Consider the following 26,482-nt stretch of genomic DNA (forward strand, 5'->3'; position numbering starts at 1 on the left):
ACCCTTTGTGTCCACCCAGGAGAATGTGGCCATTTGAACAGGTGGACAGAACTGGATCTTCAAAATGTCCTGGTCATTGACTTCACTCTGGACCTGGCTGAGGTCTTAGCCCTGTTTGATCACCTCTCACTGCTTTGTTTTCAATGACTTTTGACTGTGTTCCATGAACAATTTTGTGATAATTAATTCCATTGTTTAAAAAGCATTCAAGTGGAAGGAAGAATCAAATGGAGCAATTTGTTGAGACCAGTTATTTTAGTAAAAGAATCAAATGTTTGTGGATTCAGAGCAAATGGATGTATTCAATTAAAAACCTCATCCTCTGAATAATTATGGAAAACCTCTTTCGAATCTAGATTTCTAAACTGTCTTGCAGTGCTGTACAGCTTAATGTGCATTTGTTGAGGAAAAGGAGTGAATATTGTAGTGATGCATGTGTTTTAGTTACTCACAGTCATGGATAGTTTCATTTTACACTATTCTCACTTAAAATATAAATACACACACAGACACACACACACACACACACACACACACACACACACAGCACAATTAGAACTTTTTATGTGAGCCAGGCACTGGTGGCTCATACCTGTAATCGTAGGTACTCAGGAGGCTGAGATCTGAGGATCATGGTTCAAAGCCAGCTCTGGCACAAAAGGACCTGAGACTCTTATCTCCAATTAGCCAACAGAAAACTGGAAGTGGCTCTGTAGCTCAAGGTGTAGAGTGATAGCCTTGAGCTGAAGAGCTCAGGGACAGCACCCAGGCCCAGAGCTCAAGTTCCATGACTGACCCCACAAAAAGAAAACCGTTTTATGTGAAGCACTTCACATACTATGAAAGCAAAGAATATATAACCACATAATTCAGTTGGAATCCAAGGTAAATATGATACAAGAAAATTGGAAAATGACATTTATCAACATCTTGCAAATGAAGGAACACAAATTGTTAAGTGACAATATTACATTGTTACTAATATTAAATGCAAATTAAAATGATGTCAAGTTTGGGCACCTTGCCTGTCAGGAAACAATTGGGAAAAAAATGGGCCACTAGCACCCAATACCTATCATAAGGGTTTTATTTTTAATTCATTTATGTAATATAATTAGTGTATTATATTGCTAGAATTCTGGCAGAGAAGAATCTTATATGGTCCCTTTGTTGACAACATGTAGTTATTTATATACGTGAATAAGGATGAAACAAGGAAGTTATTGGAAGGCTTCAGAAAACAGCCAAGGGGCTTGGTTCTGATTAGGAATATGTACCTATCCTAAACTGGGGTTTCCCTGTACTTGATTACACAGTAGTTATCCAGCCCTGCTGGGAAAACAGGTTTGTACAGAAGAAACACAGTTACGTTGCACTTGCTTGAAATGTAGCACTGGTTTATTCAGGTGGCCGGGTGGCCTTTTCCCTCTTCAAACTGTGTCCCAATAGTGGGCCTGCTCTGTGGCTTGTTGATGGCTTTCCCAGTGCAGCCCCTGCTCTGCATTGAATTCTGGTCCCTCTCCATTGGAGACTCACACAAAACCTTTCCTGAACAGGGAGAGCACCAGCTTTTGCACAGCATCCTGGGTTTTCTGTATTGTAACATTTTGATCTGGATCAGAATACACCGTGTTATCTGAAGCTTAACATGGCTGTGCTTCCACGCAAACTTTCATGATGGACACTGCAATTTCATTGTCATATGTTTAATTTTTGGGACAATCTTCTTAGGACTATGTATCCTGAAAAGTATACTCATCACCCTTAGCTCAAGTGGCAGAATTCGATGAAGGTCGCTTGCTGACCCTTGCTTGCAGAAAATGGAGTGGGAAAGTTTTCCAAGTAGAGCATTACATGGCCTAGTACAAAAGCACTGATGAGCCACACTTATCTTTTTAGCTGTTCTTATTCAACAGTGCTCTTAATAAAGAAAAGCAAAAAGAAACCCAAAAAAGCTTTCTATTGGCTTTAGATGGTCAAACTACCTGTCTCCAGGTTCTGTTCCTGAGAGTAGAAATAGAAAGCCTTGGGACCATCATCCTGAAGTCCAGGCTTCCCCAGCTTCACATACACTGGACAGCCGGAAGCATTCGAGAAGAATACTGATGCATCCTGTGTCATTTTAGTCTTCCTGAGCTTTTAAGATGACTCATTGATCCTTCTTCTGTTGTCATGCCTTCCTCTTCCCCAAGTTTTCCAACATGTCTCATCTGAGTGACAGAAGTCATTCAAGGAATGTGTGATTTAGAGAACAAGGATAAATGACAGGAAATAAGGGACAAATCTGAGAAATTGAAAGGTTTTCTGTTTTCTTAGTAATCTGCCCAGAGCAGAAGCAGAGTGGCCACAGATTGTATGCTGAATCTTCTTGTGTACCTTTTATCATTGAAGGAAGTTAGATCTGAGGTGGCAGAACCCATGGGGTCCTGAGGATTCTGTGTTTTTCATGTTGACATTGGGCAAGATCAGACTTCAAACTAAGCAAATAACACACAGGCCAAAAAAGAGATTTTGGTAGCAGGGACCCTCCTAGGGCCTGGAGACCGCAGGGTCCCTTGGTAGACATTTGTTTGACACTGGCCCAGTCGGGCCTCTTCACACAAAGATTCTATGGTTTGCTAAACACCAAAGCAAGGACTGTGAGCTGGCAGTGCCTCAGCCACCTTGATAACTCAGGCAAAGTGATCTGTTTGGCTGGCAAATAGTTTGTTTACTGACTTAGTCCAGGCTACAGAGGACCAAGTCAAAGCCAGGTCACTCCCGTTGTCTGTCATTCAGCACAAACACAAGATGTTGTGTTCATTGTTGAAGTTGGAAGAAGTGACATTTTGCATGTCCTCATGACATTAGAATTTAATTTATAGTCTTCTTCTTTGACTAAGATAAATGAAAGGCTTCACTGAGCATCTGGGACAAGGAAGGTGTTTGGAAAGGAGAGAGACCCTAGAGGTGAGCAGATTCTGATCATTTTTATTCATCTCCCCCTCATCTGCAGCAGGCTTCAGGGCTTTTGAGGCCAATTTGTCTACCCTGCTTGCCTTCCTGATCTAGGTTCTACGAATCCACAAAAGGCATTCAAGCTGAGGTCGTTTGTTTTCTAAACCACAGGACAGATTATGCCTTCTCCTACTATTTCTTGCTTGGTATGAATAAATTAATCTCGTTAGTGTTCTATGAGTTAGTTATAGTTCATGTGTTGTTCAGAAATGCCTTCAATCACACACTGAATTAATGTGAAAAACAATGTAAAACTGAGAGCTGGTGTCTCACATTTATAATTCTTCCTACTTAGAAGGCTGAAATAGGAGGGTTGTGATTTGAAGCTATCCCAGTCAGAAAAGTCTGTGAGGTTGTTATCTTAGTGCCTAGCACTAAGTTTATAATTTCATTTGTGATCCATGAGTGGAAGAGAAATGGCTTCACCTGCCATGACTCTCAGTGGTTAATGGCCATTTCATCTTACTGCACAAGGCAAACTTTAGGGCCTCTATCCTTCAAAGAAACTTGCACAAGTTCTCTTAGTATGATGCACAAGGATTCCCTGGGTCATGGATTGAGCCTTGGCAGCAAATGGTATTGAGTAGGTTTCTGTCCATTCCTGAGCTTCAGTGGCACAGTGAACACACTCATGTTCCACTGGGTGATTTTTAGACTATGGGAAGGGATGCAGAATTCGTTGATGGGCCTTCCATCTGGATATCCCTGTGGCAACTCCCTGGAAGTCTTATTCAATGCTTCTAAATTGGCCAATTAATGTTTACAAAGAAGTGACATTTTTATGAGGGCTGGAAAATAATTTTGGCAACATTTAAGGATATTTGAAAATTCAGATGGAACAGTCAACTCTTCATCCAGCTCCTACTTTACTGTCTGGTTTAGAATCGATATCAAAATAATTCAGAAAGAATGTGTTCCCTTTATGAACGTAAATAAAGGACATATGAAGGTAGCTGGGCAGGGCTAGGGTGCAGAGGTGTTTCTGAATGCAGATAGGAGTGACTTGAGAATACTCTTAAAGGATTACTTCACACAGTCACTACAGCACCCGTAACTGCATCTCCTGCAGTTTACCACTATAGCATTCTGAGAACTAATTTTCTTTGCCAACTAAAATGGCTATAAAATAATGCAAAGATCATTAATAAGGGCAGAAATCCTTGAGTTTAAGTCCTACCTTCCAAGTCTGTCTGTGTGACACTGGGAACTTTGTCTCTTAGTCTCAGCTTCTTCAATGAAAAAAAATGGCCACCCCTAATATTTTGGAGGATGAACTATCATATGTGTGTGAATCATGGTCTTACTGAACTAATCAGATCACCTCAACTGAAAATTTAAATTATTTTAATCACTTAAGATCTTCAATCTGAGTATATGCAAGACACCCAGCTGTGGGTGCAGGTGCTGAAATCCTGAGGTAAACAGAATATCTATATTACTTCTCTCCTTCTCTCCTGGAGAGAAGGTGTGGATTTAACACACTGGCATTAAATCTTTGACATACTTAAAGATACTGAGTGAATGGATTCTCCCTTCCCCCCAAAGAAGAGTGTCTCTTCAAAATCATTGAAAAAATTTTCTAGAAGACTGTGAAGAATTCCAAACCAGTTGATGGTAATTATCTGACGATATCATCAGATTTTTTATTGCTAGATTTATATGCAGCATGGAAAAAAATGGAAAATTGATGAAATCCTTTTCAGTCAGTGTTTGCTCATTAAATTGTGAGCATTACCATGAAGTGATTTTATTTCTTTTTCTTTCTTAAAACATCAGTCTTTCCATTAGAGAGTGAGTAGGCATGAGTTTTGCATCATTGTCTAGTTCAGTTTCAAGCGATGCTTCTGCCCTGGTATCCTGACTATCTGGACCAGAGGTGCAAATCACTAGGCCTGGAGTAGGAAGTGATTTTTAGTACTGCTCCAAGATATTCATGTAAGATTAAACAGGGTTTCCTACTGTGTCACCCTCCAAACCAGCTTCCTAGTCTTACCTGGGAGGCATGGTACTTTTGGAAATGGCAGCCTACTCCATTATAAGGAGTGAAAATAGATGCTACTGCTGTTAGGTTACCCAACAACTGATTCCATATCCCTATTTCAGTCCATCACTAGTAATTAAGCAAACTGTAGAAACAAAAAAAATGAATGAGTGAATGAAATGTTAGAGAAGATTTCAACCTTTTCTCTAGAGCTTTCTTTTTGCTAGTTGCTTAAAGGACACTGTGAGGGGAAAAGATATTGAGAAGTTCTAGTCTCCATAATTTTCTCAACACCAGCTCTAATGGTGTAGATGTATTGAAAGGCAAAGACTGAATCCCATTTATGAACCTCTATCCCAGTTTTACAAAACTCTCCTTGTTCAAATTTCTTCTACGTTAAGTTTGGATTTCTCTTAGTAAGGTTTATTTTTGCTTGGGTAAAGGTACCTAGATTTTTTTCATGGAATTTATTTAAATTAAATTTATTACTTCTCTTTCTGGTTACAAAGTAATGGTAGAGAATGTAAGAGTAAATTCATAGACACACAATATAAAGGAATTTTTTTCTTACAAGTATTTTTATGCTTTCTTACTGTATCTTGTCAAGTGAATAAGTATTTTGAGATTGAATCATATGCTCTAAGTTTTGTAACTTGCTATATATAGTTGATGTTCTGTAGGTATAAATAGTCAATATCAACTAGGAGAATCTCAGTGGATGAAGATTCTTTATTTGTATTTTCTGTGTTCACGCAATTATTGGTTTAAAAAGAAAAACAAACAAACAAACTAGTGCTTGTGATGTGCCCTTGATCTCGGAGCTCTGTGAATCTCCATCCTCGCATCTCTGTCCTCACAGTACCTGGCAATCTCTTTCTTTTCTTTTTTTTTTTTTTTGGTCAATTGTGGGATTTGACCTGAGGGCCTGGATTCCATCCTTGAACTTTTTTTTGTGCCCTAGACTAGTGTTCTACCACTTGAGCTACAGTGCCATTTCCGGTTTTGGGGTGGCTAATTGGAGAAACAATTCTCATGTGGACTTTTTCTGCCCAGGAAGGCTTTGTGTGGGCTGGCATTGAACCACAATCCTCAGATCTCAGCCTTCCAAGTAGCAAAGATTACAAGTGTGAGCCACCAGCACCTGGCTCTGGCAACCTTTTGAGGATGCCTTCATAGTACTTCTCTGAATGAAAGTGAGCATTGTCTCCATGATCACCAGAAAGCCCTTTATTGGGGTTCTGAATGTGTTGCAGAAGTAGCACAGGGCCCCGCAGGTGACCTGAAAGACTGTGCTTTTGAAGTGCTTTTTTTCAGAAGTCAAGAAGTGTTTTGCTCGTGTGGTGTCTCCATGGTGAGTGACATGGCCTTGAGTTTGGGTTTCTGTCATGGAAGACTGGGGTGCCATGACCAACTCTGGCTTCTGAATCACAAACTCATACCTATCCAAGTCTTTAGTCCAAAGATAGGGTTTCTAATACCAACAGCATCCTTATGAACAGCAGTGAGCTCTTCTGTAGTGCTCCTAGCTGGCCAGACCATTGTTTAAGCAGGTATTGCCTAACTTATTTAACTGAGTCTTGTCACACATGAAATATAGCTCTACCACTATCATCATCATCATCATCATCATCATCATCATCATCATCATCATTGTTATTCTTATTGTTGCTGATACTGAGGCTTGAACCCTGAGCCTGTGTTCTCACAGCTTTTTTGCTTAAGGTTGTTTCTCTGCTGAGTTAAGCCACTCCTTCACTTCTGACTTTTTCCTGATTAATTGGAGATAAGTTGTTCAGATTTTCTGGCCTAGGCTGCTTTCAAAGCAGGATTCTCTGATCTCAGCCTCTTGAGTAGCCAAGATACAGGCATGAGCCAGCCCTATTTTGTAGACAAGATGGCAGAATCAGAAAGACTCATACCAGATGAATAGTTGCCAGATATCTTGTGTGTTAAATAATTTCTATGTTGGAATAATGTTTCCATCTAAAAATTCTTCATTGATGCCTGCACTTAAATCCTATTAGTCTTGTAGTTTTTCTTTCTTGTACCTGTATTTTATCTTCTTTGCAAATACACACTGCTCCCTCTTTCTTCCTCCCCTCAGTTTTTTTGAAAGAGCTCTGTGCTCTGTACCTACTCCTGAAGGAAGTGAGGGGTGTGCTTGTGAAACTTTGATTGGAAAGATAAACTGGTTGTGCTTCTATTTCTTGCCTTGTATTTATACTTTATGCTTATTGGGCAGTTTGCCCAGCAATAATGACTTCCCTTGCCCTCTTGCTCCCCTTAGCCTCCCCCTTCCCTTCAGGACGGAAGTAGGTTTCTGTGGCATTTGCTCAGTCTGGCCAGTGGATGCTGGAAAGCCATTAGACTGTCAAGCTTGGTGCCTCCTGCATTGAGTGGTTGCTCACTCATTTCTACTTGTAAGCCTAAAGCCAACTACATAGCCCCTCATCTCTCTCTTTCTCTCTCTCTCTTTATCCTCTTTTTCTCCCTCTTCTTCTTACTCCCAATCTCTTTCCTTTCCTCCTCTCCCCACCCCCAATTCTTTTTCCTCCCTTTTCTTTGCTTTCAGTGCTGTTAAATTGAACACTAAGCACTTTTGTACACCTTCATTAAGGTCCTTCTCTTTCTTTTGTTGTTTTTTTTTAAACAATTTGTATCTTTCTTCTTTTCTCCTTCTCTTTCTTTCTTTCTTTCTTTTTTTTTTGTGGGTCATGAGGCTTGAACTTTAGGCCTGGGCGCTGTCACTGAGCTCAAGGCTACAACCCTACCCTTGAGCCAAGCCCCACTTCCTATTTTCTAGAGGTTAATTGGAGATAAGAGTCTCAGGTCCCTTTGTGACTGGGCTGGCTTTGAACCTTGATCCTCTGATCTCAGCCCCCTGAGTAGTTAGGATTACAGGCTTGAGCCACTGTGCCTGGCTTCTCCTTTTCTTTTGTCCTGCCTCCATTCTGCTCCCTTCTCTTCCTTCCTCCCTCATTTCATTTTAGCCTTCCATCTTCCTTGGTATTTAATCTGATAAGACCAGCTTTGGAAGCAGCCTAGGAAGATCAGAAGGGGCTACCACAGTTAGTTCTAGGAAAAGGTAGTACTTCAGATGTTCAGGTGCAGGATTAATCAATACCAAGCAAGAGCCGTAGGAGTGGGAACTCAGGGTAGCCCACACCGGTTGTCACAGCGTCAGGATGGTGGGACCTCTGAAGGTTCCTTCCTGTCTTCTCTCACAAGAGGATGTCCTGATCAGTCAATAACTTGAGGCCTCTTTCAGAATTTCTAAGGAAATTCTTGTGAACTTTGCTTCTCTGTACTGAGAGGGCACTCCTCATTCCTGAGTGTGTGCTAGTGTGCTTCAGGGTGGAGTTGGTGGGAATTTGCCATCACCCATGCTGGGAGTGTACAGAAATTTGCTTTATCTTTGCCTGATGATTGATTCCCTATCTTGACTCTCTTTTTTAAAAAAAATATTATTATAAAGGTCATATACAGAGAGGTTACAGTTACATAGTCTGGTAAAGAATACATTTCTTTTTGGACAATGTCACCCTTTCTTGTTCTCTCTCTCTCTCTCCCTTTCTTGTTCTCTCTCTTTTTCTCTCTCTCTTTCTCTATCTCTCTCTCTCTACTTCTCTACTTCTCTCCCTCTTTCCCTCCCTCCCTCTCTCTTTCTCTTACTGTCACACACACTCTCTCTCTCATAGTTTTTCCCTCCTGTTCCTCCCACAAGTTGAACAGTTCATTCTCAGCATAGTGTCTAGTGAGTACTACTGCTGCATTTGTTTATACCTCGTCCCTCCATTTTTGTGCCCCCTTACCTTCCCAAAGACAGATCAATGAACCAATGAGACAAAAAAAAAAAGAAACAACAGAAACAAGCAAACAAACAAAAACCACTTGTTTCCATTTCCATTCTGATGGATATGATTTTATAGGATAGATGCATGTAGGCATTGAGCCTTTGTGTTCCTCTCCTGGGAGCCTTACCTTACCTCTCTTATCCTGCAGCTAAGTTGCAGGTTTGCCTCTTAGAAACACAATTTCAAGAGTTTGAGGGACAGATGACAAGGGCATCTGTCTCTCACTTACCCAGAGTCCTGGGATTGGACAGAAGGCATCTGGAGAGGTTCTGGAGCTCATTTAGTTCAGACTCTCAGCCTCTTAACACGGATTCTTACCTCTTGGTGAAAGGGTTGATGCCTTCTTGAACTCAATTATATAGTTGACATTAAAATTTTTTGTTCTTATTATTATGTTCTTGGAATTATTATGCTTAATTATGAGATTCTCAGTTTTAAGTCTTAACAACAAGTTGTAAGCCTTACTTGGTAGCTTCCCAATGTATTCTGCTCAAACATCCTAACTTCAAAGACAAAGTCAAGCCATTGGAACTCTGAGAGCTTTTAAGGGCTATCTGTTACTCACACTCATAGATCCCCTCCAGCTTTGTGACACAGGCTTAGATAACATGATAAGTACAGACTCCTCTATATTACTTGATGCTAGGAATTGGTTGTTTATCCTGCAGAGAACACAGAGTTTAGACATGTGCCATTATAGCTTTTTTGTTTTTGTTTTTTACTATGGTAAACACCTCTTCTGTCTATATTTCCTTTCTTGCTTCCCTCCCAAAGTAGTGTGTTTATGTGCTAACAAGAAGTTTAATGTTTAGGAAAATTTCTTTAATAGAGAAGCAGGAGGTGAACCCAGGAAAAAAGCAGGTAACAAGATCCATTCATCATTTGTCAAACTGGAGGACTGGCTTCTGGTTTGTTCTAAACAGATATTTTAAAAATAAACAGCAATAGAAGTCTTTGTGTACAATGAATGCCTTCAAAGTAGAAGGAGTATGTGGGAGGGCTGGAGTCTGCAGCTGATTTGGAGTTAGATTTCATTTGACACATTTGAAGGGACTAGAAGAAATTGGACAACTTGTCAAAAGGGAACAAGAATTAAAGTTTTGGAGCATGTTGGGGTAGTAAGTCCCAAAGGTGTGATTAAGCATGAGGCCAATGAGATTCATGATCATCCTAATGTGTGTGTGTGTGTGTGTTTGGGGAAAGGGAGCTGATACTGGGTCAGGGTGCTTTGTCTTGGCTTTATTGCTTAATACTATGCCTCATTCGCTTAAATCATTCTTCCACTTTTGGATTTTTTCTGCCTGAGCTGTTTTCTAACTATAATTCTCAGATCTCAATGTCAGCCCCATGTAGCTAGAAAGATAGGCATCAGAGCCTGCAGAGTATTTCTAATTTTAGAGTATACAGTGTTGTCCTGGATGTCAAGGAGCAAAGAGTCACCTTGATCTAGTTTTGATTCTTGGACAGGTACAAACATGATTCTGGGGAAGCCATTTATTCTTAGGCAATCTTGTTACATTCATCACAACAGCTTATGATTTTGTGACGATAAAACAGTATGCTCATTCTCTCATTGGATTTTTTTTTTCATTTCTCCAGTTTGTCCAGTGAAATGGACAAACCAAAAAGCTGAGTGGTGTAAAAGGCCTGTGACATAGAAACCACTCATGATGATGCAGTAGGCTTGCTGCTATTCATTGTCATTACCATTATTCTCTCACAACTAGTTGAGGCAGAGGAAGGCCTGACACTCCTTTCTAGGTTTCTACTTTAGAAAGGAGCTTCTGTGAGCAATATTCTGTCCTGTTTCATCTGCAGCCAGATCTCTTGAAAATGGAGAGGTCAGAGTACCTAGCACCTCGAATTGTTAAAATGGAATTCTTATTAGAGAAAAATGGCCAACAGAAGTAGAATTGAGGGGAAGGGGGAAGGAAAATGGGGAAAAAAAACATGAGAAGGTGTATCAGTGTTCAAGAAGTAATGTAAGCCAGGTGCAGTGGCTCACATCTATAATCCTAAATACTTAGGAAGCTGAGATCTGAGGATCAAACTTCAAAGCCAGCCCGGGCACAAAAGGACCTGAGACTCTTATCTCCAATTAACCTCTAGAAAATGGGGCCTGGCTTAAGGGTAGAATTGTAGCCTTGAACTGAAGAGTTCAGGGACAGCACCCAGGCCGAGCTCAAACCCCATGACCCACAAAAAAGTACCCACTACTTGACAAATGTAACTGTAAACCCTCTATACATCACCCCCACAATAATATGCAATTAAAAAAGAAAAAAGTAGAATCAAAGTTATCAAACATTAATGCAATTAAATCACTGGTAATCAAAATGAAACTAACTCAGAGCACGTGAACAGGAGGAGTGAGGGAGAAGGAAGAATGGGAGGAGAGAGAATTAGGGATAAAGAAGTACACTGGATGTAGAAGGAATTAGGGAGGAGGAAGAAGTCCTGGGGACTCAGTGTGGCTGGGTATCATGGCTGATGTCATCAAGAAGGGTAGTAGTGACTCATTCCTGTAAACTTAGCTACCTCTGAGGTTGAGAAAGGGAGTTAGAGGCCAGCCTGGGCAGAAAAGTTATTGAGACCCCTTTTGGTCTCATCCCCTACCTAGGCACAATTTTATATGGATCCCAAGGTACATGAAAGGCTGAGATTGGAAAGATCACAGTTCCAAACTAGCCTGGGTAGTAAAATCCTCGAGATCTCATCTTCATGAAGAGGAATCTGGGTTCAGGGATGCATGCCTATGATCTCGGTGGTGATAAAACTAAAAGTAGGTGAACCATGCTCAGTCACTTGACCTGGGGAGAAATGAGAGTGTATCATAAAAATAATCAGTGAAAAACAGTGCTGGAAGTATGTCAGCAGTATCATATCATCCTGGGAAAGCATAAGACCCTGACATGAGTTCAAAACCCAGTGGGTTATGAGGGAAAATAGAAGGAAATTAGGCAACAGAGTTAGAAGGAAGAAGAACTTAGTAGGATAATGAAGTCCAGTTGTGTATTTTCTCAAGGTCCAGATGAGTGGAGCTCTAGGGCTTCAAATTCAAAGAATGATAAGGAGGTGCAGATGATAATTACTTCTTTGATCAGTGTGTGTTGTACACATGTGTTAAAATGTTACAAGAAACCTAGCACTAATGGTGCATGCTTGTAATCCTAGCTACTCAGTAAGCTGAGACTTACAGGATCTCAAATCCAGCTCAGACAGAAATGTCTATAAGGCTCCATCTCCAATCAACCAGCAAAATGCTTGACTGGAGACTTGACTCAAGTGGTACAGCACCAGCCATTTGCATATAGAGCAAGAATTCAACCTCAGGAATCACTCAGAAAGAAAAGAAAAAGAAAGAAAGAAAGAAAGAAATATCACAACAAACCTGAGTGCTGGTACTTCTTTCTCTCAGTCTTCCTACATGGCAGACTAAGATCAGGAGAACCTCAGTTTCAGGCCAGCCCAGACAGAAAAGTATACTTCTCCTATCTCAATGGAAGAAGCTGGGCAAGATAATATTTGCCTGCTATCCCAACTATGTGAAAAGCCTAAAACAGGAGGATCTTGGTCTAAATGAATGCCTGGAAGTGAGTTCCTATCTCTGACAAACAAACAAACAAATAAATAAACAAACCAGTGCAAACAAGAGCAGAAAATATAATTCAGCAATATAGCACTAGCCTAGTAAGTGTGAGACCTTGAATTCAAACTGCAGTACTGTCAAAAAAAAAAAGCAACCTAGGAAAGAAAGAAAAAATGCATTGTGACAAATCCAATTAACATAAATTATTAATGCAGTTTTTTAAAAAAGAGGAACCTGATGTTTGAGAACTGGAAATCATACTGGTGCTATGATTAGTTAGCCTCTCTTATCTTTTGTTTCTTCTTTCTCTGATAGAATGGTGACAGGCCTTTAGTGTGAATCCAGCGAGATAAGGCCCTTAGTCATGGGAGAAGTGCCAGCAGTTCGATTTCCTTAGCATTTGGCACATACTCTAGGTGAAATTTTATTTGTTCAGCAATGGATTACAAAGTAAATTTAATTCTACCAGATATCTAATAACTAGTGTCCCTTTCCACCTTTCTCTCCTCTCACTTGAATTAATTAGCTTTAGAATTAAAATGGGCTAAATGGACTGGTGGTTTTAGAATAAAACTCCTGTATACCCAGCTTTCTTAAGAAGTTCTCTTGTCAAGTGAGTCCCAGCTACACAGCCTGTAACAACCCAGAGTTCTGGGGTTATGTCTGTGGATTCCAAAAGATTCCTACTGGGGGGCTTGATTCTGTCCTACCTCCAATAGAAAGCAAGGCTCCATGCCTGCAGAGCTTGTCCTGAAGACCTTGTTCTGGCCAGTGGCTTTGACTTAAGCTCAGGCTTCTCTTCTATTTTATCTCCATTTCAGAAGCCGCAAACCACATTGTCTCCTTGAGCTTTCCTGGGATCTGTCATTGTATCAAGAACCTCGTTAGGAAAATGTCCAATCAAATACAATTGTTTTTCTAACCAATTGTTATCCTAGCTGTAAGATGAAGTAGTGTTGGTCCCTCTTGTATCAGCCAAGCAGCTTTGAAACAAAGTGGAAGTCATTTTTCCCATGTAGGCTTCACCTGGAAAACCAACACATTTCACATTTGCCTGGTCCAGAATCCAATGGGGTCCTTATAGCAGCTACTGGTTAGGCGTAAAGAGGCAGGATAAGAAGGAGGGAACCTGGAGGCTTGTTTTGTTGGGAGTAATGTCTGGTCTAATCCTGAGAGCTCAGTAGAACAGGGGAAGGCATGCCCACCAAGGTGGTTTCTAGAAAAGGCAGTCACATCTGCCTCACATGGTACTGCAGAGAGCCCCAGTCAAGTAGGTTCAGCATTCCCATGTCCTACGCACGTTATACTGTTCATTGACATGCTCCTGTTACTACAATCTGGGAGGCCTTGAAGTGAGGTATTCAGGGCCCTCAGGAAAACTAGGAAGAGGACGTTTGGATTTCTGTTAGTTTCCAGGTTGCAATCTGGACAGAATAAACGTATTCCCCAGGATAGTGGTGAAAAATTTATTTTTAGGAGAGAAAGAAAAATATCCTTCCCTTCCCAGACACTGTAAAAAAATGTTTGTTTGTTTATTTATTTATTTATTTATTTTTGCCAGTCCTGGGTCTTGAACTCAAGGCCTGAGCACTTTCGTTGGGCTTTCTCAAGGCTAGCGCTCTACCACTTGAGCCACATCACCACCTCTGGCTTTCTTCTATGAATGTGGTACCGAGGAATTGAACCCAGGTATTTGTGCATGCCAGGCCAACTCCAGTAGGCCAAACTCTTGGCATTAAAAATTGCTTATATATAATTATAATTAGATTTACTATATTAATTCTGTGGACAATGTGGCTAGATGCCATTTGCTTGAATCCTTTTAATTTTGAAAGATTCTTCCCCACTTTTAATTAAAGGAGGAAAAGAAGAAAGATAAACCTGGAGGGCCAGGAGGGGGAACATGGTCCTTTTGCACTCACACAGCCAACAAGACAACAGGAAGTGCTTCTTTTTCTCCCTAGCACGGAGAAATCTATTTCCATTCCCGCAAGAGGGATGCCTAAGCCTCACTCATAAAAATTCTTTGCTCTTGCTTCCCAGAAGCAGACATGTAATGGGTAAAGCAGTAATTGGTTGCACTTTTTTATTTTGCCACAGTTTGAACTCAGGGCTTCATATTTGCTTAGCTTTCCTGATCACAGTTGGTATTCCACTATTTGAGGCCCCCTGATCCCTGTCCCTTTGCTAAGTGTAGCAAAGATGCTTGTGCACAAAAAAAATAAGCCCATGAAATTGTCTAGCTGGGTCTTTTTTTTATTGTAATTAATAAAAGGGTTACATGGTATTTGCCAGATAGAAGGTGCATTAGTTCACTTATATTGATACCCTTTCACATGTCTTGGTCCCCATTACCCTCCCCTCCACGCCCCCCCCCCCGTCTTGGTTTCCCCCCCTTCCCTGTCCAATTTCAAATAACCAAATACAAATAAATCCAATATATCAGATAACAAAGTGAGATACTATAACAATATGAGATAACCAAGGGACAGCAAAAGAGATGAGAGATAACATAGTACATTAAGGACAACAATCATTCATTGTATGGCTTTTGTTTCAATATCTTGGAGGTCTTATAGTGGCTTATGACTTCTACTGACTTCTTGGAGGTAGGTTCTGATACCAAAGTAACTACACTATGAAAGTCCTGAAACTGGGACCGAAAGTGTAGCCTGATGGTAGAGTGATTGCCTAGCTTGCATGAAGCCCTGGGTTTGATTCCTTGGTACTACATATGTAGAAAAAGCTGGAAGTGGTGCTGTGCCTCCAGTAGAACACTAACGTTGAGAAAGCCCAAGGATAGTGCCCAGGCCTTGAGTTCAAGCCCCAAGACTGGAAAAAAACAATTCTCAACCATTAAGCACCAGTTACCAAATCCAGTGCACCCATAAACCAGGAAAAATACAACATTTAGTTCTGGAAATTTAGGAAATATCAGATTTTTTATCTGATATTCAAGTTTACTCAAGTGCACAGTTGATAGTAACACCAAGGACTGAGCCAAAAATACTACAAGCATCCCACCAGGAAATTTTACTTTTATGATTTAAACAAGTATTTATTCAGGGCCTTGTGCTCTTGTCTTTTAGCTCAAGGTTAGTGCTCTTCCACTTGAGCTATACCTCCACTTCAGCTTTTTGCTGGTTAGAGTTAAGAGTCTCTGGGACTTTTCTATAGGCTAGCTATAGGCTAGCTTCAAACCATGATCCTCAAATCTCAGCTTTCTGAGTAATAAGAAGTACAGACATGAGCCATTAGCACCTGGATTTTATTGTTTTTTTTGGCAATGGAGTCCAATGAACATTTCTGCACTTATCTCCTTCCCTTTTTCCCTCCCTCCCTTCTTTCTCCCTCCCCCTCTCTGTCTTCCCCTCTCTCTCCTTTCCTTCCTTATTATTTTTTTTGTTCCTAGAAATTGAACTTAGAGCCTTGCACATGCTAAACATGCATTGTACCACCAAGCTATACCTCCATTTTTGTAAATTCAAATTTAATGTACACATAGCTTAAATTATATATGAGCTATATTTCCTCATTTATTATCATGAGGTGCAAACTGTGCTGCTTTTCTCCTATATCAGAGTTATGTAGCATGTTCAAGGTTGAACTTGAGCAGAAGGATTTAAGCTTTAAATACAATAACTTCTTTGAATAGGCTTACAAAATGGTCCATAACATCAAATGATATTTTTAACAGAGAAAAATGCTTATTTTTTTAAGTTCATGCAAACTGTTCAATTTATCAAGATGAGTTTAGGGATTTAAATAATGTTGTTAATGTTTAACTGTTATCTACTGCTGTAGAAAACAGAATAGAACACAATCCTACCTTTTTAAAACTTTTTAAAATTGCAGTGAAGCATGCCCACAACCCTCCTAGATTTAATCTTTAACATAACAATTTTTTAAAAATCTGTCTTTCTTTCCTAGTACTGGGGTTTGGACTTATGACCTTGTACTTGCTAGGTTTGCTCTGTCCTGCTGAGCCATGCCAGCCCCTTTCTCCACTGGTTACTTTCCAGGTAGGCTCTTACTTCCTATGTTGAACCTCCAGTTTTTCTTTTTTTTCCCCTTTTTTCCTCAACTATAATGCTGATGAGAAGTTCATGTCACCAGGCCCAGATTCTTTCTGTTGAGATGGAATCTTGCAAATTTTTAAGCCTGGGATGGCCTGGGCATAAAATAGCTAGGAAGACGTGTGCATCATTTCACCCAGCTATTGAGAAAGGCTTTGTGAACTTGATTTTTAATATGTTGAAGTTCGACCCTCCTGATCTCACTTATTCAATTAATTAACCCCATACCTTGCATTAGCAAATTTTACAAAATTAATGTGCAGTATAATATTTCTGTTTTTACAAGTATATATATATATATAATAAATGAGTGACTCAATGTTGGACTGACACACTTGTTGCAATAATTTCAGCTTTCATCTATCTCTGGATAAAGTTTTAAAGTTCAAGCACAAGGATGCTGTTTTCCAAGTGTGAGGGCATATTTTCTCTTTTTCTATTAATCTTTTAGGTCACAAATATTTGAGTGTTCTTTTGTGTGCATGAAGAATGCCAGATAGGAACTCCATGGTGGAAGAAGACATGCAAGTCTCTATCTTGGCCTTTGTAAAGGATAGTGGGAAAGTCTGCGATCATCTCTTTTGAAATAAATGCTAATTTTTATATTGGTAAAGTCCGCTTCTGTCTCAACTGTCCATAATCCCCTGAGTGTCACTTTTTGAGAAGCAGTATTAGCAGGATGTAAAGCACAGCAACACACAATGGGGACATAATTCTATGCACATAGAGAATGAATCAGGTGACACAACACCTTCTTCCTGTCTTCAGTTTCTTTGACAGTTTTCACTTCCCTGAGGAGAATCTATGATTGTTTAATTTGTTTCCTGTCTCATTGTAAATACTTTGCAGCTGTTTCTCTTTCTCTTTTTTAAAAGTTAGTGAAATCATCATAATCTTGAGAAGACACCATTTAAAGAAGAGATATTGACTGCTTGAGAGCACAGAAAGAAAAATATTACAAAAAAAACTAAACAGGAATTTTGAGAATAGCTGAATTGACAACTATTTTGTCACTTGGTATGGGGGCTGCTTATTCAGAGTAATGTGTATCAGCTTATCTACTCCGCTGGCAACTGTTAAAATAAACAAACTCTTTGGAGTGAGAAAGAGCATTTAAAATGTCCTTAGTGGAAAGGGAGTTCTAAACACAGAAGGGCTTGTTTGCCTGCCATTAATAGTGAGATGGTGTTTGATCATGCTAGAAATTCATCTCTGAGCTGAGCACATTTACCTTTAACAATACAATTACTATCTTGAAGTACTATAGATTTCTTTGGGATCATATTATGCTAATAGGGAAATCATTATATATGAAGGACATGTACTTTTATATAAATGTTATGTGGTCATCACCATTTCATATTTGCAAGGGGTTTTCCCGTTCATCTATTAAGAAATTATAAGTTGTCCACGTGAAGGCTATCATTTTTCCTACTTGCAGAGGTTTTCTTTTCAAAATTGCATGCCAACTTTTATTTTTAGAAAATGTAAGTAATTAAAGGCAAATGGAAATGCTAATAGCTCAAGCAGTGACATTATAAAGCACCATTATCTTGTTTGTACCCACGTGTGTGTGTGTGTGCGTGCGTGCGTGCGTGTGTGTGTGTGTGTGTGTGTGTGTGTGTGTGTGTGTGTGTATGTTCTATGCTGCTACTAGGGCTTTAACTTAGGGCCTTGAGCTTTCACTTGGCTTTTTCACTTGAGGTTGGTCTTCTTCCATTTGAGTCAAGAGTCAAGGCTCTAGTCTAACTTTTTTTCTGGTTAATAAGAAGTCAGCATCTTACAGAGTTTTCTGTTTAGGGTGAATAAATGCTCAAAATCTTCAGAGCTTAGCCTTCTGTCTAGCTAAGATTACAAGCATGAACATTTGATGAGTTCATCTTGGATTTTAATTGTGCACCTCTAGGCTTGACCACGGTCTTTACTTAAAGAAACTACCAAGTTGTCTTCCTTCTGAAGCATTTTCCTTACACTTCTGAATGGCAAAACCCACTTGCAAGTGGGGAGACATAGGGCATCTTTGCTTAAGCGAATCATCTGTTCCTTTCGAACATTCGTAATGCTCTGCCAACAGCAACATCCTGCAGACAGTGAACAGAGATGCAGCTGGCTTGAGAGGCCCTGGAGAGTGTGGGGCTTAGAGAACACTGTGCTTTGGAGTAGGATGGCTCATTATGAAGAGTGATGGATGGACTTAGTCTCCAGGTCCTGGACAAAGGCACATCATTCTTGATGAAGAAGAAAGGTTTGCCTTCTAAGGCTTTTCTAGCGTGAAGATGCTGCCTTGCCATGTTCAAAGGCATATTTTGTCCTAGATGGGGGTAACTTAACTTAGATACAACATAATGCCCTCAGTGGCCTAGATATCTCCAAGGCAGCAGCTTCATACAAAAAAAAATCCAGTAATTTTTCCCCTGTCATTAGGTGAATGGGATTCCTTTACTCAAAAAAATAAATGAATTCCATTTTTTTAAAGATTGGATATTATTTACCTGTTATTACATATAATTAGCCAAGCAGTGACCTATCAAACAGGCACAGTCTCCATAGTCCTGAGAGCTGAGTCTTTTGCCTCAGTTTCCCTCATGGACTGGCAGCTGAAGAACACCCAGGACAGCAGATAGCCATGCAAGGACTTCTTACAAGTTATACATGAGATTATTGGCTGTTTATTGACTGGGGATTTCTGTTCTTCATCACCCTGGACACTCTGCAAGATAACTCATCATATAGTGGTGAGCTTTCTTCAGTGTGAGCAGGAAAGAAGAGGGATGCCCAAAACAGAGCTACAGTGTTGGGAGCAAGAGTGGAATCAAACTGTACTTTGATTTGCATCAGATAATTGCTTGATTGTCTTATTGTTTTTTGGCCTTCTCCTGTTCTATTGATCTGAGATTTACCATATGAATGTAACCCCCAACAGTTCCCTGATTAACCATCTGGATGTAACACCTGGGAGTGCCCTGGTCTCCGGAAGGGATATAAGCTTTGAGTTGAGAATAAACGGGCGTGGCAGTTTTTGCCTGGGCTGCAGACCTCCTGGACCCGATGTGTTTGTCTCTCTTCTATTTTTTCCAGTCCCTGCCCCCTATTTCAGGAACCCCAATTTGCTGCCAGTAGGCCCCGGCACTACAGTACTTTTGCACCTCTATTTTGCATCCTAGTATTTTTTATTGTATTGTAGTAATTAGAAGCAATTTATGAGACCCAGCCTACAAAATCAATGATAGCTAAAAGGTGTGATATGGAAAAACACACAAATAGACATTCTCCTATCTCTACAATTATAGTTATGAAGCTGTAACTGGATATGGTTATGAAACATTGAAAAAGAAAACAACACAGAATCCTTGCTGTTATGTACAAGGAAGACTTGGTGCTAAGCCCTGAGGATGTATGACAGTTTCTGGTCCTGGCCTCCCCAGGACTTTGACATTTAAGGGGAGAAAAAGATGTGCACTATATATATATATATATATATATATATATATATATATATGTTATGGTGTTGGGGTCATGCATTTTGGGATCACTCAAGAACCAAACTTCTATCCTTGAGTTCAAAACCCAATATTAGTAAATACACACACACACACACACACACACACACACACGTGCACAATTCAAGACTTAATTCAGAAGCAATTTATTTTGACATTAGTCTAACAATTTAGTTAATATCGCAATTTTCTCAAATCCATCCTTTAAACATTCTAAATTTAGTTCATTTTATAATAAACTTTGTTGATATAGATTAATTCTGCTTTGACTTAATGTTGCTCACACAAGAGCCACATATATATATATGTTTATATATATGAATCAATATACTTATATATACACATATATTGAAAATCAGGAAAAATATGTATGGGGAATAGATACATTTTTTTTGTAGGGCTTGAACTGGCCTACTCAGCCTGGGTGCCTGGGTACTGTCTCTGAGCATTTCAGCTCCAGGCTGCTGCTGTACCCCTTAGATACACTTTTTTTTTTGCCAGTCCTGGGGCCTAAACTCAGGGCCTGAGCACTGTCCTTGGGCTTTCCTTAAGGCTAGTGCTCTACCACTTGAGCTGCAGCACCACTTCCAGCTTTTCTATGTATGTGGTATGGAGGAATTGAACCCGAGTCTTCACGCATGCTAGGCAAGCACTCTACCACTAGGCCAAACTTCCAGCTCCAAAGAGATACATTTTGAAATAATCTAAATAGTACTATTATTCAAAATCAATAAAATATTCTGCATTTTCTGGTTAAAAAAGAAGAACCAGGCTTCTAAGCTGGAAGCCCATGGCTCATGCTTTTAATCCTAGCTACTAGGATGCTGAGATGTGAGAATCATGGTTCAAAACAAGTCTGAGCAGAAATGTCTGTGAGACTCATACCTATAATTAACTAGCAAAGAAGCTGAAAGCGGAGGTATTCCTCAGGTGGTACAGTGCCAGCCTTGAGCATGAAAGCCAACTGAGAGTTAGAGGCCCCGAGTTCAAGCCTCAGTACTGATGCTGCCCACACACATGTACATACAATTGGCCACTTCTTCATATGTGAAAAGAGAGAGCATTCCACGTATAAAATAAAGTGCCATGACTACATGAAGTAACATACATGAAGTGCATGTTCTGGGCTTGACATTGAGCATTTGGTTGTAAGGCACCACAAGTAAAGATATGTACGTGCACCATGGATTCTCTTTCAAATGACACACACGCAGAAACTTCCATTTTGCTCTTGACCCAGAAGTTCACAGAATTATGCGATTTGGCAACACTATTCATATTAACATTGACAATGAATCTATTCAATACAAAGGCAAAGAAAACTTACTGTTATTGACTTTTTATTGTATGCCATGCCAAACTGGGGTGTGTTTATGTCACCAGAAATGCTGCAAACCTTGATTTTCCACAATTTCTTTTAGATACCGCTATAATTTGGGTCTTGAATATTTCCCAAAGTCCTATGTGTTAAAAGGTTTGGTCTCCACTCCCTGGCCCTGCTGGGGAGAGGTGGAACTCTTAGGAGGTGAGGCCTATGGAAGGAAATTAAGTCATTGGAGTGTTGCTTTTGTTGAGGATGTTGGGACCCTCGTTTTTCCTGTCTTTCCCCTTGCTTCCTGACCACCTCTGCATGGGCTCATTCAACACTATATTATGCCATCAGTCATACTCCCAGAGTTATACCTCTGCTATTTTTAGACAAGGCAAACATTTTCCTGCTTTTAAGTTGATTATCTCAAGTTAGAGTGATAGGAGGCCAACGGACATAGATACTCATGAGTGTTTTTGATTACACTCTTATTTACTCATCTACTTTGGATGGATCAGACAGTCTTGGAAACTGGGTAGATGCCAAGATGAATAAATGATTTTGGTGACAAGTAGGACATGTGCTGGAGGACCCTCAAAGGAAGAGGCACTCCTTTGCAGTAGGGTGTGCTCATGACAGTCTGTGGGATGGAGAGGGGGCTTGACACGGTCTGGTTGCAGGGGATAGTGTCTGAGGCAGGGTCAGTGAGCAGTTGCACAGAGAGGGCAGATAACTCAGGTGGACAGCAGCACAGGGTGGGTCCTGGTAGGAAGTGGAGCTGGAGCCTCAAACCAAGAATGGGGAGAATCTCTTTATGCACCATTCAAAGTAAACAGTGTAGGATTTGGACACTTTGCAAGGACCTGTGAGATCTGGTTCTTGGGAGGTTTCTGCTCACACCTATGCTTTCTTCAGGGCTGTGTCTGGCACTCCAGAATGGTCAGACTTGCATCCTTTGGGGACTTGTGATGCAAAGGCTAAACCACCTGGCATGTCCCTTACAAGATCAACAGGATTACTTGCTTACTTCTGCCCCTTCTCTACTCTGGAATGAGCTATCATATTATCTTGAAACTCCTTTACTTTTTTACTTCTAATGAATGCTATAGCCTACCTTCCCATCATCTGTTCTTGTCCTCTCTCCTTTTCTTCTTTTTACTGACATACTTCGAGCATATCATAGATTTTAATATATTGCCTATTCTTCTTTGTCCCACCCATGAAGGCAGTAGGGCCTCTGACCTCGCCATTTTCTGTGTGTTATATCCTAAGCCAGCACATAGCATTGTTGATGGAATGAGTTAGTCTTTGCATTCTAGTAGAAGAAACTTCAATATTAGCTAAGAAGTGGGATTGCATTATTTAACCTAACTGATTTTCAAAAATTCTAACAAATTTTAGTGACAAGTTTAGGGATTCAGACACACACATGTTTCATATATTTGTATATGCTCTCTTTCAGGGAAGATTTTACCTTCTCACTGTCTAGTATTCTGTTAGCTGTGGGATTTTATGTGAGTTTTATTATATTGAGGATCATTCCTTCCACAGTTAATTTACTCAGAGTTTTGACCATGAAAGGAAGTTGGAATTTGTTAAAATTCTTCTGCATCCTTGAGATGGTCAGGTAGGTTTATCCTTCATGTTATTTACACATTTATGGATTTGTAAGTGTTCAACTATCCTTGCTGTCTTGGAAAAGCCCACTTGATCTTGTTGAATGAAACTTTGAAAGTGCCATTAAATTCAATTTGTTGGTATATTTGTGGATACAAAGTGTGTCTATGAACATTAGTAATATATTTACATATCTTCAGTCTTTCAGGAGAATTACTTCTTTAAAGTTTTAGAACTTGAGAAAGATGGCCATTGTTTCTCTGTGGGTGTTAGGTAGAACAAGCAGGGAAGGCTTAAGGACCTATACTTTTCTTTGACAAGCCACTTTAATTACATTCTCAGTTGCTTTACTTATGTTTGGTGTGTTTATATTTTCTATTTCTTTAGTAGCCTTTATCTGGGAATTTTCCATTTCCTCCAGACTGCCCATGGGGGGAAGGGGTGATGGGTTTTCATCTCATAATTTTTCTATTTGTGTGATATGTCTCTTTCTTTTCTTTTTGAGTCTTCTCTGTGTTTTCCTTCAACAAAGGTTATCTTTTCAAAACAAACAACTATTAGATTCATTCACTTTTTAATCATTTTATAGTCTAATTTTTATAATTTCATTTGTTTCTGTTCTGATTTTTATCATTTCCTCCTTCTATCTTTGGGCTTACTTTGACTTTTTTATTGTTCCTTGAGGTATAATATTACATAATTAGTTCTCTCTCTCTCTCTCCCTCTCCCTCTCCTTCTCTCTCTCTCTCTCTCTCTCTCTCTCTCTCTCTCTCTATCTCTCTCTCTATCTCTATCTCTATCTCTATCTCTGTGAATTTAGTTAACTTTTCTACTAGAATTACTTTTGCTGTAACCAATAAATTTGGATCTGCTTGTGTTTCAACTTTCTCACTATATTTTAGAATTTTCCTTATAGATTTCTCCTTTGGTTCTTTGGTAGTTGAGGAACTTGGTGTTTATTCTCCATGTATTTATAAGTTAAAAACTTTTCCTCCCAATACTGATTTCCAGTTTCCTTTCATTGTGGCTAGTAAAGGTACCTGATAGATTTCACTCTATTTAAATGTTTGAGAACTTGTTTTGTGGCAGGGCATGTATTCTTTTTCATTATTGTTGTTGGTTATGGGGCCTGAATTCAGGGCTTGGGTACTGTCTCTGAGCTCTTTATGTTCAAGGCTAGAAGCTCTACCAGTTTCAGCCACAGTGCCACTTCTGGTTTTCTGTCAGCTAATCAAAAATAAAAATCTCATGGATTTTCCTGGCTGGAAACATGATCCTCAGATCTCAGCCTTCAGAGTAGCTAGAATTACAGGCATGAGCCTGTGATTGTGACATACATTCTGTCTAGGAAAATCTCATGGGTACCAGAGAGGAATGTGATTTTGCTGCTGTCTCTATCTGATAGATTCATAGAGTCTAACACTGACTGAGTTTCAGTCTGACATTAATCATTGATTTTCTGCCCCTATGATCTGTCCATTGCTGAAAGCTATTACTATATTGCAGGCCCTCTTTTGTTTTACACCTGTCCTCAATTACTTTACATTCTAAGTGCTCTTATATCATGATCTTTCTCAACTCATTTTATATTTGTATTTTAAATATAAAGTTGTATTTTATGTAAGTATAACTACCTCTGTTTTTTTTTTTCACATTGCCCTTTGCATGGATATCTTTCTCTATCTCTTCACCTTTTGTCTGTGTCTGTCCTTAAAAGTGGAATGAGCCTCCTGTAAGCAGTACAGTGCCTGTTTAGCTATACTTTTTGGTTGTAGCATTTAACACATTCACACCCGTGGTGAGGAATGCTCACTGTTGTCATGTTGTTCGTAGCCTTAATTCTTTACCTTCTTTTCGTCTCTCTTTTGTTTTGAGGACTTTTCTCGAGTGGTATGCTTTGATATATCCTACTCTGAACTTTGGTAAATCTACTGCTGGCTTTTGCCTTATGGTTACAGTAAAACTTACTGAAAGCGTCTGAAAGCTCGATTGCGATCATCTCAGTCTGATGGCAATGCACTTTAAATATCTATACTTTTCACTCATACTTCTTTCAGAATTTTAGGTTTATGTCATAACTTACATAATTGTGTTGTCTATATTAAAATTATTGTGGGGCTGGGAGTTTGGCCTAGTGGTAGAGTGCTTGCCTAGCATTCATGAAGACTTGGGTACCATAGCCATAGATAAAAGCCAGGCTCAGCAAAAGAGATGAGAGATAACATAGTACATTAAGGACAACAATCACTCATTATATGGCTTTTGTTGTATTTGGTTATTTGAAATTGGATAGGGAAGGGGGGGAAACAAGCTGAGGGGGGGAAGGGAAATGGGGACCAAGAGATGAGAAAGGGTATCAATGTATGTGAATTAATGCACCTTCTATCTGGCAAATATAATATAACCCTTCTATTATTACAATAAAAAATATATGAAGAAAAGCCAGGCTCAAGTGGTAGAGCTTTAGCCTTGAGAAAACTCAAGGACAGTGCTCAGGCCTTGAGTTCAAGCCTCAGGATTTGCAAAAAAAAATATTGTCACTGCTATGATTTTAGTTGCTCCTCTAACTTAATTGCCATACTTCCTACTGAGGTTTAATGATAGGGAACCAGGTGTTTAATTTCCTGTTTCACATTGTTCTCAAAGTAATGAACATGAAATCAATAGGAAATTACTTTGGGATTGACATATGTATATAGGAAGTGATACTATTTAATCCAGTAATATCTGATACCATTGCAGCAATTATATACACCCTAGATTCTGTTATCCTGTCATTATTAATGATATATTCCCTATCTTTTCTTCCTAATCACAGCATGTGCATTCCGATACAATGGACTGTCCTTTGTCTACCTTATCTACCTCTTGCTCATTCCTCTCTTCTCAGAACCAACGAAAGCAACAATGCAAGGTAAGATACTTTACTATTCCATAATACAGTTTGTGAAGCTGGAATGTATTTTGTGGGAATCCTTGGATATAAATTTACATTTAATTTTTAATTTATTTTCTCTGAACTTCCAAAGATTGTACAAGGGTATTATAGTTTAATGTGTCTCAGTGTTCAGTGCTTCCTATTTAGAATCATGCCTTTTATTACCCTACTTCTTTACTTCCTTTCTTCTTCCTTCCATCCCTTCTTCCCTCCTTCCTTTTTGACACATGATCTTGCTGTGAATCCCAGATTGGCCTGGAACTCTTGATCCTGCTCTCTTGGCTTCCCCAGTACTAGGATAATAAGCTCTTGCCCTTATCCAAGATGTTGGGTTTTGCTGTATTCAGTGAAACAAAGTACAGCAGGGGTGGTCTAGGAGGGAGCGGGTCATGTCTGTGTCACTTATACAGCTATTTTGCCTTTGTAAGTTCCCATTAGATCTTTATTAGTAGTCCTGGCAGTACATCTGGAATATTTTGGCTAGTTAAGACTAAGTCAAAGGCAGATGGCATGGCAATATTGGTATATGCATTTACATATTGGGTTTCAGGAAAGAATATAGTAATTAAAAAAAAAAGCAGAGCAGTGCTTGAATTTCTAAGCTATTCAGTAGGAGAAGGG

At 39.6% G+C, this 26,482-nt stretch overlaps 1 protein-coding gene across 1 annotated transcript in view; it reads left to right on the top strand.

The window, feature by feature from the left end:
* The window catches only part of Piezo2 (piezo type mechanosensitive ion channel component 2), a 367,270-nt gene that overhangs the window by 42,999 nt on the left and 297,789 nt on the right, over positions 1 to 26,482 (top strand). Inside the window, exon 2 of the mRNA XM_090353510.1 lies at positions 25,742 to 25,837. Coding sequence (XP_090209636.1) covers positions 25,742 to 25,837 — 96 coding nt within the window. The remainder of the gene's footprint in view (positions 1 to 25,741; positions 25,838 to 26,482) is intronic.

The sequence above is a fragment of the Megascapheus bottae genome, chromosome 19 (assembly GCF_031878675.1).
Source record: "Megascapheus bottae isolate mThoBot1 chromosome 19, mThoBot2.hap1, whole genome shotgun sequence".
NCBI classification, from domain to species: domain Eukaryota; kingdom Metazoa; phylum Chordata; class Mammalia; order Rodentia; family Geomyidae; genus Megascapheus; species Megascapheus bottae.